The 16478-nt window shown below is 35.3% G+C and overlaps 3 protein-coding genes across 4 annotated transcripts; 1 reads left to right on the forward strand and 2 right to left on the reverse strand.

Moving 5' to 3' along the window:
• Nucleotides 1-45: 45 nt before the first annotated feature.
• Nucleotides 46-1539, reverse strand: LOC109853894 (proteasome subunit alpha type-2). The gene is made up of 3 exons (XM_020426452.1): nt 1400-1539; nt 613-945; nt 46-481 (listed from the first exon to the last, which is right to left on the reverse strand). The coding sequence occupies exons 1-3, from the start codon at nt 1438-1440 to the stop codon at nt 151-153; spliced, it is 705 nt and encodes a 234-aa protein (XP_020282041.1). The 5' UTR covers nt 1441-1539; the 3' UTR covers nt 46-150.
• Nucleotides 1540-1844: 305 nt separating this feature from the next.
• LOC109853896 (glutathione S-transferase theta-3-like) lies at nt 1845-3848 on the forward strand. Its single transcript, XM_020426453.1, has 5 exons — nt 1845-2119; nt 2371-2593; nt 2724-2874; nt 3241-3421; nt 3590-3848. The coding sequence occupies exons 2-5, from the start codon at nt 2394-2396 to the stop codon at nt 3745-3747; spliced, it is 690 nt and encodes a 229-aa protein (XP_020282042.1). The 5' UTR covers nt 1845-2119; nt 2371-2393; the 3' UTR covers nt 3748-3848.
• A 112-nt stretch (nt 3849-3960) lies between these two features.
• Nucleotides 3961-16291, reverse strand: LOC109853893. Of its 2 annotated transcripts, XM_020426451.1 has the most exons (11): nt 16254-16291; nt 15813-16030; nt 9871-10253; nt 9365-9707; nt 8822-9152; nt 8437-8611; nt 7409-8353; nt 7147-7250; nt 6770-6968; nt 6357-6584; nt 3961-6285 (listed from the first exon to the last, which is right to left on the reverse strand). In XM_020426451.1, exons 3-11 carry the CDS (start codon nt 10240-10242, stop codon nt 5155-5157), a joined length of 3828 nt encoding a protein of 1275 aa, XP_020282040.1. In that variant the 5' UTR covers nt 10243-10253; nt 15813-16030; nt 16254-16291; the 3' UTR covers nt 3961-5154. The 2 variants fall into 2 exon arrangements, with proteins under 2 accessions (XP_020282040.1, XP_020282039.1); XM_020426450.1 differs by lacking the exons at nt 15813-16030; nt 16254-16291 and adding an exon at nt 10495-11355.
• Nucleotides 16292-16478: the final 187 nt, after the last annotated feature.

Consider the following 16478-nt stretch of genomic DNA (forward strand, 5'->3'; position numbering starts at 1 on the left):
GTCTTAAAACTCTTTTGTTATCTCAAAAGATGTTTCACGAATGACTTGTCTTTAAACAAAAAAAGATTTATTACAAGAATCCGATATTTTGACTCCATATAAGGATTGTGTGAAGTTTTACTGTGATAATACATTTAAAAACACTTAAACTTATGGGATATTAGCAAGATAATCTTTAACGTTGGACGGATCCAACTTTCTAAATCCATTTGCATCGCAAATACCGACTTCGATATTGTCCGCCGTCATTTGTCCTTCAAAACTTTCTTTCAGCGTTAGAATAGCGGTATGAACAGCATCATCTAATTCCAAATCTTCGCTGTATCTCTTCTCGAGAAATGTTTTGCCATTAATGAAATTTTTGCCCATCGCAGTTGCCTTCCATGCGAAATATGTGCCCGATGGATCGCATTGGAACAAGTACGGTTTGTCGTTATCCCAACCGCAGATCAAAAGAGAAACTCCGAAAGGTCTGACACCACTATAAATTAAATAACACTTGATTATAATTATGTCATACTTGACTATCTTACTCGTCTTAGATATTTTTAATTTAAAAATATTTGTAAACCCACAAATCTATTCACATTAGTCAAAATCATAATAACTCACCCGGATTGTGTATATTCTTGCATAACCATAGCAACACGTTGAACAAGTTGCGCTGTTGGAATAGGTTCTCGATAAACCAAAAGATATTGTTGTGCCATTTTTCTTGCTTCTTTCACCAATAATCTGTAATCCGGACCCATGCCACTATAAACCATTCCAATATGTTTTGTAATCATTTCCACTTTACTGACACTGTGTTCATCATAAAGAATAGATTTGTGCTTGTTCTCTGTGGCAAGAACAACGCCGTTTAATGCCTTGATGCCTACACTTGGTGCACCAGCAGCAACAGCTGCCAAGGCATATTCTATCTGCACTAATTTGCCTGACGGACTGTGAAATAGAAATAAAATATCTAAATTAACACATAGTCTTAATATAATATGCGTAATCACTAGTTTTATAATACTTTTAATAATTTTATTTTTTTTTTTCTCCGCAATCTTAGATGTTTAACACATGTACTTCATTCAATTTGACAAGTCATTGGATGTATATGTATTTTGTTTAATATCACATATTTTTTAAAATAAAGTTTATTTCGGAGCGGCTCTTTATGCATTCGCCAATGAGAGACATCAATGTCAGTAGAAACCAATAAGATAACTAAATTTTTTCATTTAAAATCATTAAGAAATGTATACATTGGCTTAAAAGTTAGGGTTAGGTTAGGTTAGGTTACTGTTTTTTTATTTCTAACGGCGATTATTTTTTTTATTACATATTCAGAATATTGATTTACATCATGTTTGTGCAATTATAACTTTAACAGTATTATTATATTTACCTAAAAGTCGTCAACGAAAAACTATATCGTTCCGAAGCCATGACAATTACTTTGCAACGTTTCACAACTTGTACACTTCGCACAACACAGCGCAACGAGCGAGCAAACTTCTGTGTACTGCCCTCTACTGCCCTCTTTGATTTCGGCACGATACAAGTGTTGTCCCTAGCAGTCTTTAGATGATGTTTCTATGTGTTTTGGCCTGTTCTGCAATACAGTCGTAAGCTATAAGTCGTAAAAAATTGACTAATCACAGATTTATCACAAAAGAATAATCGATTGTGATTGATCAATTTCTTACGACTGCAATTGTAGAACAGGCCTTTGAGAAATTGACTAATCGCGGTGATCGAATTAGCTAATTGTTCAGCGTGATTGGTCAACTCTATGAAACCTGTAAATTGCGTTTGCGTCTTGCCAGAGAGAAGACTGAGAACAAGTTAGCAACACTGACAGTAAAAATGCAACCAGGGAATGTAAAAGAAGAAAACAAGATAACAGAACAATATGGTTTAAAGTCCAATATCAATTACTGTAACATAGTTTAGATAAAAAATTATAGATAAAAGAAAAAAAGAAAAAACCAAAACCAATCGTATATTTATATAACATTTGTGTAACGTGTGCAACATTTTACTTTGAACTTAAGTTTTTTTTTTCACAAAACACTGTCTGAGCGAGTCATTCTCTTAACGAAACTATAATAAGCGCACAGTAATCGTAAGTAGTAATAATAATTATACATATATATATTTATATACAAATACAATATTCAATACGCTTTTATACATTTTTGTCAAAGATCTTTTGATAATAGTTCTTTCTCTGAATATTGCAATATTCATAGATATCTATCAGATATGTTTGCTTATGTATTATAAAACATTTATATATAATTTTTCCTATGTTATTTTTTGTAAGAACATCTCATATACTTTAAGTTTTTTTTATTATTTTCTATATTTTTTTAGATTATTTATATTTCTCTCAAACAATGACTCTAAAATTATATTATGATTTGTTCTCACAACCTTCAAGAGCATTGTACATATTTTTCAAAATGTGTAATATACCATTTGAAGAACAAATTGTAAATTTAACAAAATTGGAACAATATACTCCAAAATTTGAAGCAATCAATTCATTCAAGAAAGTTCCTGTTATAGAGCATAATGGCTTTAAACTTATTGAAAGGTATTATATACTTTTTAAATAAACTTATTTTTTAACAAGCACATAACATTTTTTTTAAATACGTTTATATATTTCAAACATTTATTTAATATGTTTAATTTTCTTTTGTTTGTTTTTATTAATATTTTAGTGTAGCAATTGTGCGTTATATATGCAGAGAATTTAAAGTAGACGATAAATGGTATCCACAAGATTCAAAGCATCAGGCAAAAGTTGACGAATATCTCGAGTGGCAACATCTTAACACAAGACTTTTTTGCGCAACATATTTTTTGACAAAGGCGAGACATTTCTTTTACACAAGATAGTTTCGTTTTACGCAAGATAATTTTTGTCCACAATTTTCTATAATTTGTTCCATAATTTTCATTACTTTTATAAAATCTTTTCGCTTAAGTCATACGTAATTACTACATTCTACACATGTATAAAAACTAAAACAAGCTTAGAAAAATATTAGACAAATGGTATGATTACGTTGATCGAATAGTTCGAAGTAAAATATTTGAAGCGCTAGGAGTCATTTAAAATATTAACTAACTTTGAGCTTATATAAAAAAATAAGACTTTTGAACAAAGTAACAATTATCCTCTTTTATTGAAGAAATCTTGAGATATATGAACTATTTTGTTTATTTACTATCTAGTTTCTTAATCCGCTAATGCGGGGCACACCGCCTAAACCGGAAAAAGTAGCTGAAGCCGAAAAACGTATGAACGATTGCCTCGATATTATCGAAACGATATGGTTAAAAGACAAACCATATTTAGTAGGAAATACAATTAGTGTGGCTGATATATTTGGTGTTTGTGAATTGGAACAAACACGTGAGTTTATATTATTATTGTTATTATTATTTTTGTTGTTATCATCATCGTTATTATTATTATCATTATTATTGTGTTATTATTATTATTATATATAAAATATCTGAAAATAATATGCAGCGTTTTACATAGTTGATTTAATTAATAGAAACTTGTTTCATTTTGTAGGTCTAGCTGGATATGATCCAAAAAAAGAAAGACCGCATTTAACTGCGTGGATGGAAAGAATTGCTAGAGAAACAAGTCCTCATTATGAAAACGCTCATAAATATTTAAATAAATTAGCTAAAGCTGATTCAACACAGCAATTCGGTGTTAAGCTTTAATTTTTGCTCATGTAGAGCAACATTCGAAATATACTGTTTGTGTTTATAGGCAGATAAAAATAGTTTTGATGGTGTTGATATTTTTAATCTTATAGAATGTATATTTTTTCAGGTGTATGTTTTACATATATATTTAAACAATCATTATGTTAATTTTTATTTCCCATCTATTTACGTATCCATCTAAACAATTCCACGGTGCAATTCCTTTACAATTACAAATTGTTATAAAAATATAAAAAAAAAAAAAACAAATATATATAACTCAAAATAACTAAAACAAACATATTGAATGTTATCTTTAAAAAGATATGCAACATATTCTTGAAGTTAATTTTATGCTAGATTTGGACACATTAATAAATATGATTTACAATATCTAAGAATTATTGCATATATCTCACATCTCTTATAGAATACTTTTACACAAACTACATAAAAATTTTATTTAAAAGTATAAAACTTATTGCAAAGTCTCCTGTTGGAATATAACGCTTGATTTATAATGTATTGATGTATTAAATTAGTAATGTTAATAACATTTTTTTTTTTTCTGTCAATTAGGAAGAGTGAGAAGACCAAAAAGAACCTAACGTCGTTCTTATGTGCACTAAAATCACTTTATTATTAACTTATTTTGATTTCTTCAATGACATCATATAGCTCAAAAATACCATCCGACAAGATAAACAATGATATGTTTATGATATTTTACCGATATTTTTCACCTAATTCTGTAAGCCTACTTTTTAGTTTTCAAAATTTAAATAGAAGTTTAATTATTGTACTGTAGAAGTTATTTAATTTTGTTAGTCACAATGGATTTCTCTTCGTCTTGGCTTTTCCACTCTTCTCAATTGATTCAACAATGTGTTAACAAATCCAATTATATGTGTGTGTGAGTGATCACTATGATTATCCATAAGGTACATGAGAGGTAGCACATTTTGTAACATATATTTTATAACACAGTAATATCGAAACAAGCACTGACAAAAAATTTATTGTTATTGCACAATAAATGCGTCATTTACGTACGCGTGCGCTTAATAAAAACAAATATAATAATAAATATTCCGGAGATTTTATCTCTCTCACAATATTTAAAGCAGAATACTAGACACGAAAATAAAATTATAGTAAGCATTTTATCTCAACGATCAGGCACACTTTTATCACATTTGTAGTATAAATCTGATAGGACTGCAAGATGGAACTTGCACATTTGTTACAATTTAGACTATATTGACTAGAACAGTACATATATAGTAATCTAGAACGGCTTTTCGGTCCTTTATTTTGTTTGCATATGCAATAAATATATGCAATAAAATCAACAAAAATATTGGTTATTAAAGTCCTTAGACTTTTCTATCTAAAGAGTTCTTGTAATTCTTTCAATAATTCTCAGATAAGTTTTTTCAATTTAGGCATTCTCTTAGGACATTTTTCTACGTGAATGTTCCAATGACGCGTTTGGCACCTCTCGTCACAGTAGAAAGCCGCTTCGCAACCCAGACACTTGAACATGGAACCAGCCAAACCGCAATTCGAACATTCTAAATTATTTGTCGTTTCTAACGTTCGGCTAACTTTACCTAAATGCGGCGTTTCGCAGTTACGACTCTCTTTTCTTGTAGATTCCTTAGTGGCCAACGAGTTGCCGGGCGCTAGAATTGGAGTGGATTTGTACGTCGACGTGGATGCCGAAGACACGGTCTCTTGAGCGTTGTCAGCGAAAATAGCAGGTGGCTGAGAATAGTTGTCAGTCTTCACGTAAGGTAATGTATCAAGAATCAAATTCTGCAGTTGATGATAACCGTTATTGTTCAGCCGCGATTCCACGTTGACACCATTGACGCTCTGCACATGCTCTTGCGACAATCGTTCGCGATTCACATTTGTTCTATTTGCCATAAGCAAGGATTCTTTGTTTATAACACCGCCGATATCGCCGGACACTATTCCTGTGTCGGTTCTTCCGTACGGTGGTAAAGAACCTTGTTGCCGCCCGAAGGAAGCCGCCGCGACTACAGCAGCTGCCGCTGCCGCAGCGACTACATCCGGGATTATTCTATTTCTGCTGCATTGGCTGCCACTTGTCGGATAACCGGCTAAAGAAGTGCGTGCGAGTGTTTGTTGTGCAGGAGCTATCAATGGCGGTGGTGGTGGCAGCAACAGCGGTGGCAGACAAGCCGGGGGAGCGGAACCATTCTGCGTCGCAGCTGCTGTTGTCGTTCTCAGTCGGTCGTAATCCAAACTATTAGCAGCGTGTTGATAATTGCTCGTTGATAAAGCACCAGGATACTTAAGAAGATCTTTGGCAAAATGGCGAGTCCTCGTGTCCAACAGATTCGCAGGAAAACGCTTATCGATGTGTGACATTTGGCGGAGCGAAGTGTGCGAGTCCTGCAGCGGACCTATTTGATATCCGCTCAACGATGGTGCAGCGCCATGTAGACGAGAATGATAGGAATAATTGTCATAAGAACACATCGCGGAGTGGTAACCAAAAGCTGCGCTTCCGTAAGGATCGATCTATAATATTAATTAAAAATGAATGAATAATTCGATTACAATCACTGAAAGTTATTCAATATAGTGCTTACTGCGTAATTAGGTGGATAGAACTGAGTAACCGAGATAGGCGGACAAATCCCTGGTCTCACTGATGGTGCGGCTGATGACGTTGCCGCGTACAATTGCTGTTGACACTGCTGATGTTGCTGACGCTGCCATCTTTCTGTATTCCACTGCGGTGCTACGTTGACTATATTGTTTCGAGTTGCATTATTTGGTGCATTCTCACGGTTTTTCTGGGTCTCAAGACCGGAAACCTGTGCACAAAAAAAAATATACTTTATCAGTGATTTATTATTAAAAAAGAAACTAGAATTAGAGAATAGATGTTTAAATATTCAATTAAATAGTTGTTTTAATATCCGATCGTTAATTTATTATATAATTAATAATTTTCACATAGTAAACTTTTATCGTTGAATGCACTGGATAATATACTCACGGTCTCCGCAATCGACGTAGTTGGCAAAGTTACCCCGGATTGCAATTTAGATTTCGACTTGGTTGTCTGTTTCTTTTCTCTCGACATTCGCGCTACCCAATTGCCTAATGTAGGAAATTGCTCCGTCATGATGCGACTTCCGTCGTTTTGCTGACTGCTGTTTTCTTGAACGACTTTGCTACTGCAACTATTAGGCAGGCTAGAAAAAAAAAAAAAACCCGTGAGTTAAATCATTATTCGTCAATACTCAAGTGAGAAAGAAATATACTCAGCGTATCTAAAAATTTATCATATTTAAATTTTTTTAATGTATCCATTAAAATACATATTTATGTAGAAAAATTGTGTGTATGTTAACGGTATAATTAGACTCTCACACAATACATTGCTGATTTGAATTGCTAACGGCAGATCCCGATGGGGTGAATCTTATGGGCACTGTTGGATCTAAAGTCGCAGGCTGATTCATACTTGATGTAACCTGCAAAGCGTGGCAAAATGTTTAAATATTGTATATTTGATTCAGTAAGAATGATAGATCGTTTTTGTTATATTCAAAAGCTTAATGAAATATTTGGTACAACATTCTTAATAATCATTTGAAACAAACACTGTGTAGGTTTTTGTATATTTATTCACCTTCCGTCCGTCTTTTGAGTTTTGTGCAACATCCGTGAAGACAATATTGTCCTGAGCGACGGGCGAGCCGTAATAATTCGACTGCAGCTGTAAGATGTTAGTCACGTTGGCCGCGGGTGCTTGAAGTTGCCTAACCGTCGTCGTTGCCTCCTGCACAGCAGTATTCCTATTCGCAACTGCAGTATTTTCGTTGCCGATCCTTTCTTCCGAATCATAGCTTTCATATTCAGTATCATATACTTTTCTAGTTCCCTCAACGATCGACAAACTGGACGATAAAGTCTCGCTGGATTCTTCAATATGTTTCAGCTCCAGTTTTTTGCAAGTGACTTGTTTACTCGTGAATGCTTCAGCATTTTGCAATATTTTGTCGGAATTCTCTTTAACGACGGACTCTTCCGTTGTGTTCGTCACGTCAGTTTTCGTCATTTCGATAACCATTGTTGAATCCAGAAAATTGTCCGAGATTGACGGACTCGCTTCACATTGACGTTCTTGTTTGTCGTGAAACGTTTTGACGTCTTCCGATATGTTTTCTTCGATTTTCGAATTCTTCAACTCCAACCGATCCACTTCTCCGTCCCAATCCGTGTTGCTTCCGGGACTTTCAAACTCCGACGACGAGACTGAAGATATAGCTGGTGCTACTGTCACGGTGCTGTTGTGAATTGTTTGATTTGTGTCATTCAATTTGATCTCCTCTTTCTCTTGTGAAACTGATGAGTTGTCACTCTTGTGCCAACTCTTAACAGTGTCCGTATTTTGCTTCAGACATTCTACAGTAGACGACTGTATCGCAATGTAAACTCTAGGCAATATGGGTGGACTGTCTCTCAATGTGTCGGGCGATTTACTTTTCTCAGAGTCAATCGGAGAACGCGGCGACAATTTGGGCGGTTCCGGAGAAGGCGACGGAGAAACGCTACTTGTCGATATTCCGTTTACCTTTTCGATATAAATTACGTAATGTCAGATAAAAAATGCTTGAATAGAGTTTTAAAATCGTTTTTTATATCACCGCCATTTACCTGTTCAACTTCGTCATCAGCAGTGTTTTCTATCGGTGTGAGTTTATCCGGCTTCTCGTAATCAAGATCAACGATATTGTCGTTGGGTGATATAGAGGCGGATAGTTTGCACAACAATTTAGAGATGTTCTCAATCTGTTTCTCATAACAGTTCATCATCTGACGTAGCCTGGTGCTGCATTATTAAAATACAAAACAAACACACAAATCAAACATAATCTTTTTTTTTTTTTTTAATATTTGCTTCTTACACGATTCTCTTATAAATTTCTTAATGTACCACCATAATAATATTTTGTAATATATGTTCAATTCACAATTGCGTGCAACATCGACCGTCTAAAATTTTTGTGATAGCGTCTCTCTTTCCGTTTCATTATCTTACCTTTGTTGCGGATTGGTGTCGGCAGCCATCTCGCGTGACAGATCGAGTGCTTTTGCACGCAACTCTCGTAGCTTCTGACGTAACCGATTGCGACGATACTTGATCTTATAGCCGTCGCTCTTCGCCGAGGAACGCCAACTTTTGTCTCGTATGTTGTTTACCGACGGATCGGGTTTTTTGCTCGTTAGGTTCACGTTACTCCAGAAAGTATTCGCGGAGTATTCGGACGGAGATTCCGGACGAGGCGTGGCACCGGTGACGATACGGTAATTCGACTCATTTTCTGACTCGGTGTTCACCTTAACTTTGCTGTGATCATCGGTAGTATTTGCTGAAGATAATTTTAGACAAATGAAAAATAGTAATACAAGCAATATTAGAGATAAACAAAGAGTAATACACACACGGAGTGATATATGTAATAATAATTTGAATATTTTATAAAAAAATTAAAAATGAATCACTACTTGCAAATCATCATCTAATTTTAGCATATTAGACATATGACGATATAGAGCATATTGTAAATATAGAAATTCATACCTTCGCGCATAACTTTCTTCAGTCTTAACGGCGGTACAATTTTGCAAATCTCGTTTGTCTTTTTTACTTCCGATTCCGTAGTCGATACTACAATAGTCGACGAATAATTTTTGTTATCCCACAGTCTCACCATCACGTGCTGCTGCGGTTTCTTTTTTCCTTTATCGGGCCAATTGGTCGAACAAGTTTTCGAATAATCCTTCGAAATAGATTTCGAACGCTCGTCGCGCATGGCTTCCGTTTCGTAAGATTTCTTTCGTTTCTTCGTTTCTTTACCAATATCTCTCTCGTTTCGATCTTCGTCGTCTTTCTTTCTCTTAGCACTACCAGTCTCTTTTGTAATCTGCAATTTGCGCGAAATTATTCTTCTAACAAAAAGTTAAAACGTAACAAAATTACACGAGAAACGGAGATAAAAAAAAAGATCGTGTATATCAGTTTTAAGACAATCGCATTTTTTTAAAATGTTCGATTTTTAAATTCACTCTCTCTCTCTCTCTCTCTACCTGCGTCATATCTTGATTGTAATCCGAGTGATCGATGAATTCGCTTGCGCGCATCATTTTGTCACTTTTTCCATCTTGTTGACTGAACGAGAATTTGTTCAGATCGTTTGACAACGAACTGATCGGTGATGCGTTTGATTGCATCTCAATCACATTCACATTCACGGATTTAGACAGTCTGAGCATTGGCGAGCGTGTCTTCTGCGACGTCACGATCGATGCCGATCTCGTTGGCATCGGCGGCGCCGGTCGGATCGGCAGCGAACGATTTGGCTGGACCGGTATCACGCAAGGACCGCGATCTCTCAGAGCGGTTGCCATACTGTTGCCAGTCCCGGCACGTTGCAATCTGCTAGAACTGTCGGCTATCATGATGCGGGATTCTGGGAAAAGAATTAACGAGATATTTTACATTCGAAAACTAAAATTTAACCACGTAACATATATACATATATTTATTTATTATATATAAAACTGCTCAATTATAGACGGTATGGAATTGTTTATTTTATATGAATGATTAATCTCAATATCGTCTTAATTGCCCCGGCATCGTCCCGCCTGCGTTACAAAGTGACAAGTCTCGTGACGATACTACTGCTTTCGGCATCACAACATTCTCACCCGACTCCGAGCTCTCTTCATCTTCTCCGAATTGCTTCAAAACAGTCTGCTTCCAAGTGACTTGCTTCGACTCCTCGTTAGTCAGATCTACTAGAATGGGGGTGTCTTTCCGCTCTATTGACGCGCCTGTTCTCGACGAGAAGGTCATCTCGCCGTCGACATCGGCTTCATAAGTCGAGCTCGAAATTCGCGGACAGATTGTTTTCTCGTCGCTCACATTGCTGTTCTCGCAGAAGAGCTCGTCGATGTCGCAGCAGGTAATGACATCGGAATCGTTTGGATCGATTGCGGCGGAACGTCGTCCGCCCGATGAATTTCTCTCTTTGTTACAGGATCTTTTGTCACAGGATGTTGATGCGGCTTTGGATCTACGGGACGGTGACTGGCTCGTTCTCGACAGTAACAACTTCGTTTTCCGCAGCTTCAGCGGAACATTCGGGCTCCGATCGTGCGAACGCATTCTTTTCTTCGGCGATCTTAAGCTAGAAACTTTGTCCAAAATCTTCCTTAGAGCCCGATGATCACCTTCTTTCTTACGACATCCGTATCGTATTGAATTCAGTGTACACACAGGTGTGAGAGATCTATCAACTAGATCCAAATAGATTCAATAGATCAACATCTACTACAAGTGTCCAACACGCGCGACTACTTCTTACAAGAAGAACGTTTGTGACAAAATACACGACGCACATGTAAAGTCAATAAATCTATTATTGCTCTCCACGCGATCTATAAAAATCTACGATCCAATTAAGCGGATTTATATCTTAATCAGGTTGAAGATATTAGATACGTACTCCGATCGACTTTCTTTAATTATCTTTATGCTGATTTAAAAAAAATATATATACGCAAATTGTACAGATCGTACACGGCTTTTCTATTAAAAAAAAAAAAAAAAAAAAAAAACAATAAGACTAGTCAGAGCTACGCGCTAAATGTATGTGCAAAATATATATATATTTTTTTAAAATAAAAAATTAACAACACATTTATAATTCGAATTGAATTCAATTCGAAATCTCTATATCGAATGTTTGTATTCCGTATATAGAAACAATCTTTTTTACGTACACACAGACACACACACATACCTTCTTGTGAATTTAAAAAGAAAAGATTATCGAATTGAATTTAATTCAAATTATTTACGTGATTTTAATTTGCACTTAAAATAAAATATTTCGCGCGCACATTCGGCGCTTGGTCTTATTTATTTTTCCAATATAATTGACTATTAAATGTTTATTCTATGTGTATTGTAATGCGTATTTCTAATTAATAATTTCAAAATATTTTCAAACAAGCCGATGTTTTCCGCCTTTTCACACGCAGGTCACGCGTGCTGTAATAGAATAAGCGCAGGGGGAGAAGAGAAAGAAGGGCAATTAAGTATTAAAGAGAGACAACGGTATACTTTAGTAGGTTTGGTCGATGAAGTTGAACAAAGTCTCGCGATGCAAATAATACATATGTATGAGGGGAACGCAAAGGGAAGGTAATAATTGCAAAGCTTCGTGCGCTACATGTCATTCTACATTGTGTTTTTTTTTTTTTTTTTTTTTTTTTTTTTTTTTTGATAGAAGTCTCATTTATCGATTCTTATCGATTGTTCGTCGTACGCATTGTGTGTGTCAAATGTATGTACGATAGGTAGGCGAACGTACGAAAAAAAAAGAAATTACATTTCGCACGCGATGCACGCCACCTCGTCTTATTTTTTCTTTTTTTCTCATCTTGTCAAACGCACGTACGCACTTCTTCGTTTTTTTTTTTTTTTGTTTTGCGCGAAAATTACGGTCAAAAGAAGAAGTTGAAAGCGAACTTCTGTTTCTGCTTCAAAGCAATTAAAAATTGAAAAAAAAGTGTCTGCATTAAAAACTTTCGTTGTCGCGACATGTGCACGCGTTATGTAAAAAAAAGTGTAATTATTTGGTGGAATTGTAATTGTTGAATGATAATAAATGTTTAAGTGAAATTAATGGCGACACAAATTATTAAAACGAGCTCGTAAGTCTTTCTCCCGACTTTAAAAAAAAAAAAAAGAACTAATATTTCAAAACTTTATATATACACAATTGGCTGCAAATTTAAATATCACAACAGATTAGGGACCATCTGTAAGATCAGGCATACGTTTTGTCAATAGTTCTATTGATACTATCAAAATCGATAAATTAACAGATCTATCAATTTGTTAAAGTGTCGCTGTTTGGATGTCATTGTTTGTATAGTTTCCGCGCAGGTTCTGCTACAACATATGTCATGTATAACATATGTCAAGATCATTGACTTTCGAAGGGGTTGACTTTATGCAAATAATTACCATATTTCTTTGCTTGTATTTACATATTTCCATATTTCCATATGACACTAAATTAAAAAAAAAAATTGTGTTAAAATTTGTTTAGAATAATTAAAAGAAAATGTTCAACACATACCGTATAATCGAAGAAACTAAACTATACTTGATCGATATCATCCCGACTTTAATAAGAAGAAGCACAAATGCTCTAATTACTTTTTGCATCGACATATCCGATTAAACGAGCACTATTGTAACGGAACAGCAATTGTTTGAGCAAAGTTGTAATATTTGAAGTGTGTGTGTGTGTGTGTGTGAAAATTATATCAATGTAATTTTTATATGTACAAAATTAAAACAAACAAAAAAAATTAATAGCACTTTTTTGCTCGACCACGAAGCTCACTTATTAGCACTTTCTGTCAAATCGATGAATGAATATATCTCACAAATGATATGTTTACATTACTGTACCACTGCAGCAAGAGTTATACGTTATCGTCAACCACTCATTGGAGATCGCCAATCTCGCAACGAGACGACGAAGAAGACCGACAATGTAAATCCTCGTATTTTTTGTCTCTTTTCCTTTTATGGATGTTCGTTTTTTTTTAAAAAACACAGTATCACGTTTTTTTCTTCTGTTTCTTTTTTTTTCTCTCTCTCTCTCTTGGTCCACATTTACATTCAAATTTAAAAATGTTTCCACTAAAAAAAAAACTTTGAAAACCTTTCAAGTTGTAATGACGTAACAATTCACATTGTCAAAATTATTGAAATTTCTTCTTCTCCTTTTTTTCGTTTATAGTATTTTATTAAGAAACGTCGAAATTGTCTGTTTTGAACAATCGTTTTCTTTTTTGTTTAACATGCCGACCCCAGGGTTTGACACCCTCAAGTGACGCGATATCTCTCACGTGTCATGGAAACTATGATGCGAACTGTCATGAAGCAAGCCGGCCGGCGGAATGATAGCGGATCGCACACATGTTTGTGTGTGTGTGTGTGTGTGCGTATGTTCTCCCCTCTTTATTTAACACCACACGCGTAGCAGCTGGTTGCTCCCTTTCGGGAGTCCTTCGGCACGACCAGGCGTATTTCAATTGGCTGGCTGTGTCGGCTGGTGTGCATCCTAGCGCATCCTCCTCCAGCGCAAACAGAAAAACAAAGGGGAAGGGACAAGGAAGTCGATCACACTTGCGCGACTTTTTCTTTTTTTTTTTTTTTTTTTCGTTTGTGTCGTTTGTGCAGCATTCTTGACGAAAACACTTGTTTTTCTTTTCGATGCAAACCGAAAACAAAAAATTATTTATTTATATCCCACAGGATTTAATTTCATAAACACTCACAAAACACTCGGGTATTTGTGGAGAAGAAAAGTGAGACTCTCGAATGAAAGAATGAGCGATTAGCGTAGTATCTAACACCAGATTAGATTTACATACAGATTCACACATTGAAATGTAAGCGCAAACATAACAGTCGTGATCTGTGTCATTGTAAAACTTGGCACACATTGTCTTCTTTTTTGATTTTACAACTCTTCTCCTATAAAGATACATGACGTTCCCGATACTTTTGCATCGCAGATTGTATTTATTTGGTCTTTCGAACATCAATCCTTCAAAAAGTAAATACATCATTAAAAAGTATAGACAATATATATATCAATAAAATTTAATTTTTTTCAAATTTATTTTTTAACAAGTTTCTCGTACGTACATGAAAAAACTTCGTTTGCGAGAATTTATAACAAATTGAAGAACGTGTCGCGATATTGTGTGATACGAAAAAAATATTTAATTTTTAAATTTAATTTCCATGCTTTTAAATGTCGAAGTGCGAGAAACATTTGAGCGCTTCATCTATACGAAGGAAATGAATGCTATACGTGCACCCTTTACAGAGACAACATTAGTGTGAGATATAACCAGCAAAACCCTTTCGAGGAAAAAGAAACAGGGTCTTTCATAATTTACCGGTCCACTTACGGTATCCTCTTCGTAGTTCTGCGTAGTCCGTTTAAGTAAAGTACATAGTATAATCTTATTATCTAGCATCTTCGATGCACGAGTATCTTTTTTTGTTATGTGTATACGTGTTTTTGTTGTTTGCGTAAAAACAGATAGGTATATGAAGTATGATGCGTATATTATATATATATAGAAAATTAATCTCTCTCTTCCTGACAAATTGAAAATTTTAATTGAACCATTTAAACGGTCTTTATCGTATTCTATTACGTTAACACACATCGATACAATCAATTGATTTCTGATTCGAAAAACAAAGGATCGTATAATTTGATTTAACGCGCGGAAACAATTATTATCAATCTAAATAAATCTAAGTCATTTTATTAGAGATTAGCTATAATTGACCAATGACGAAGCTCAATGTGCATAATTTCTGGGCGGTCTTTGTTGTGACTACGTCAGTAATGTTTTTGTGTATGCGGCGATGTGATTGAATGCTACGTCTATAGATAGATCTTCATTGCGAACGTATGTTTCGTATGCAATATCTATGTCCGGGTATACAAGGGTCATCGACACTCTTCTTCTCACGGATATCGACAATATCTATCTCCAGTCGAAAAAAAAAAGAAAAAAATAGCGCGCGTGAGGAAATCAACGATCCTCTTCTCTAACACTCGGTGATGCAGGTGTTTGTAAAAAGACGGTTCTTTTACTTAACTTATCGGTACATTTGATAATTTAGTTGCGTATCCCGACATTCGTCAAGATACGTGGAACTGTTAATTACAAAAGCAGCAATTAACATTTGTATTTTGAACCACCAAACAATAGGTAAAATCAACTATCCAGATTATGTATTTTGTTTTTTAATTAACAATTGTATCTTTCACCAACTGTGAATAGACTGTCAATGGCACACGAATAAGATAATGATATTACATAATATTGTGCCTTGACAAAGAGAAGAGAGACATCTTTACACGATATATATATATATATTCTGTGTGCGATCATAATTAAAAAGTACTTACTGGACAGTCAGAATTCCAGAATAGTTCGCTACGTCCGTTCATTGTTCTTTCATCGATGATTTTCTGCGGGGAAGATCACGCGCACAAGTGCAGTTGATGAACGCAGTTTAACGTGTACGCACTGTTGCGCTCCCATAGAGAAGAGACGCATCGGCCTCTTGTTTATTTTTTCCCATTCATCCTCGGATTGTCACATTGTATTGCAAAACCAATCAATCCTAATCGAATAATTGAAAATTTTACACCGTCTACGAATTTATAAAATATTCACAATTTAAAGAGATAAAAAAAAAAAAAAAATTCAAGTTTCGTGTAACTTTTTAGTTGGGTCTTGAGCGTGTAATATAGAATTTGTTTCGTGTTTATATATTTTATTGATATAAATTCTCAAGAAAAGCGAGATATCATCACAGTTTTTCGTTGCACTTGTAGTTTATTTACCGTGTGATTCATGTCCCGGGGATGCGACGCATCGCGTGCGACGTGACACGGCCGCGATGCGCTGGAACCGGTATACAGCACGCGAGTGCGACCACCGTCGAAGTACATAGTAGCGTGCCACGTGGTACGTCGAGGTCGTTATCGTGGAGAGGGGTTGTCGGCGTTAGAGAACTTCTCTTGAACAACGATAAGGGCGATGATGGTCTATGTTCGATGAACAAAGTT

This window comes from Pseudomyrmex gracilis, unplaced genomic scaffold, assembly GCF_002006095.1.
Source record: "Pseudomyrmex gracilis isolate BER0280 unplaced genomic scaffold, ASM200609v1 scaffold_56, whole genome shotgun sequence".
Taxonomy (NCBI): Eukaryota; Metazoa; Arthropoda; class Insecta; order Hymenoptera; family Formicidae; genus Pseudomyrmex; species Pseudomyrmex gracilis.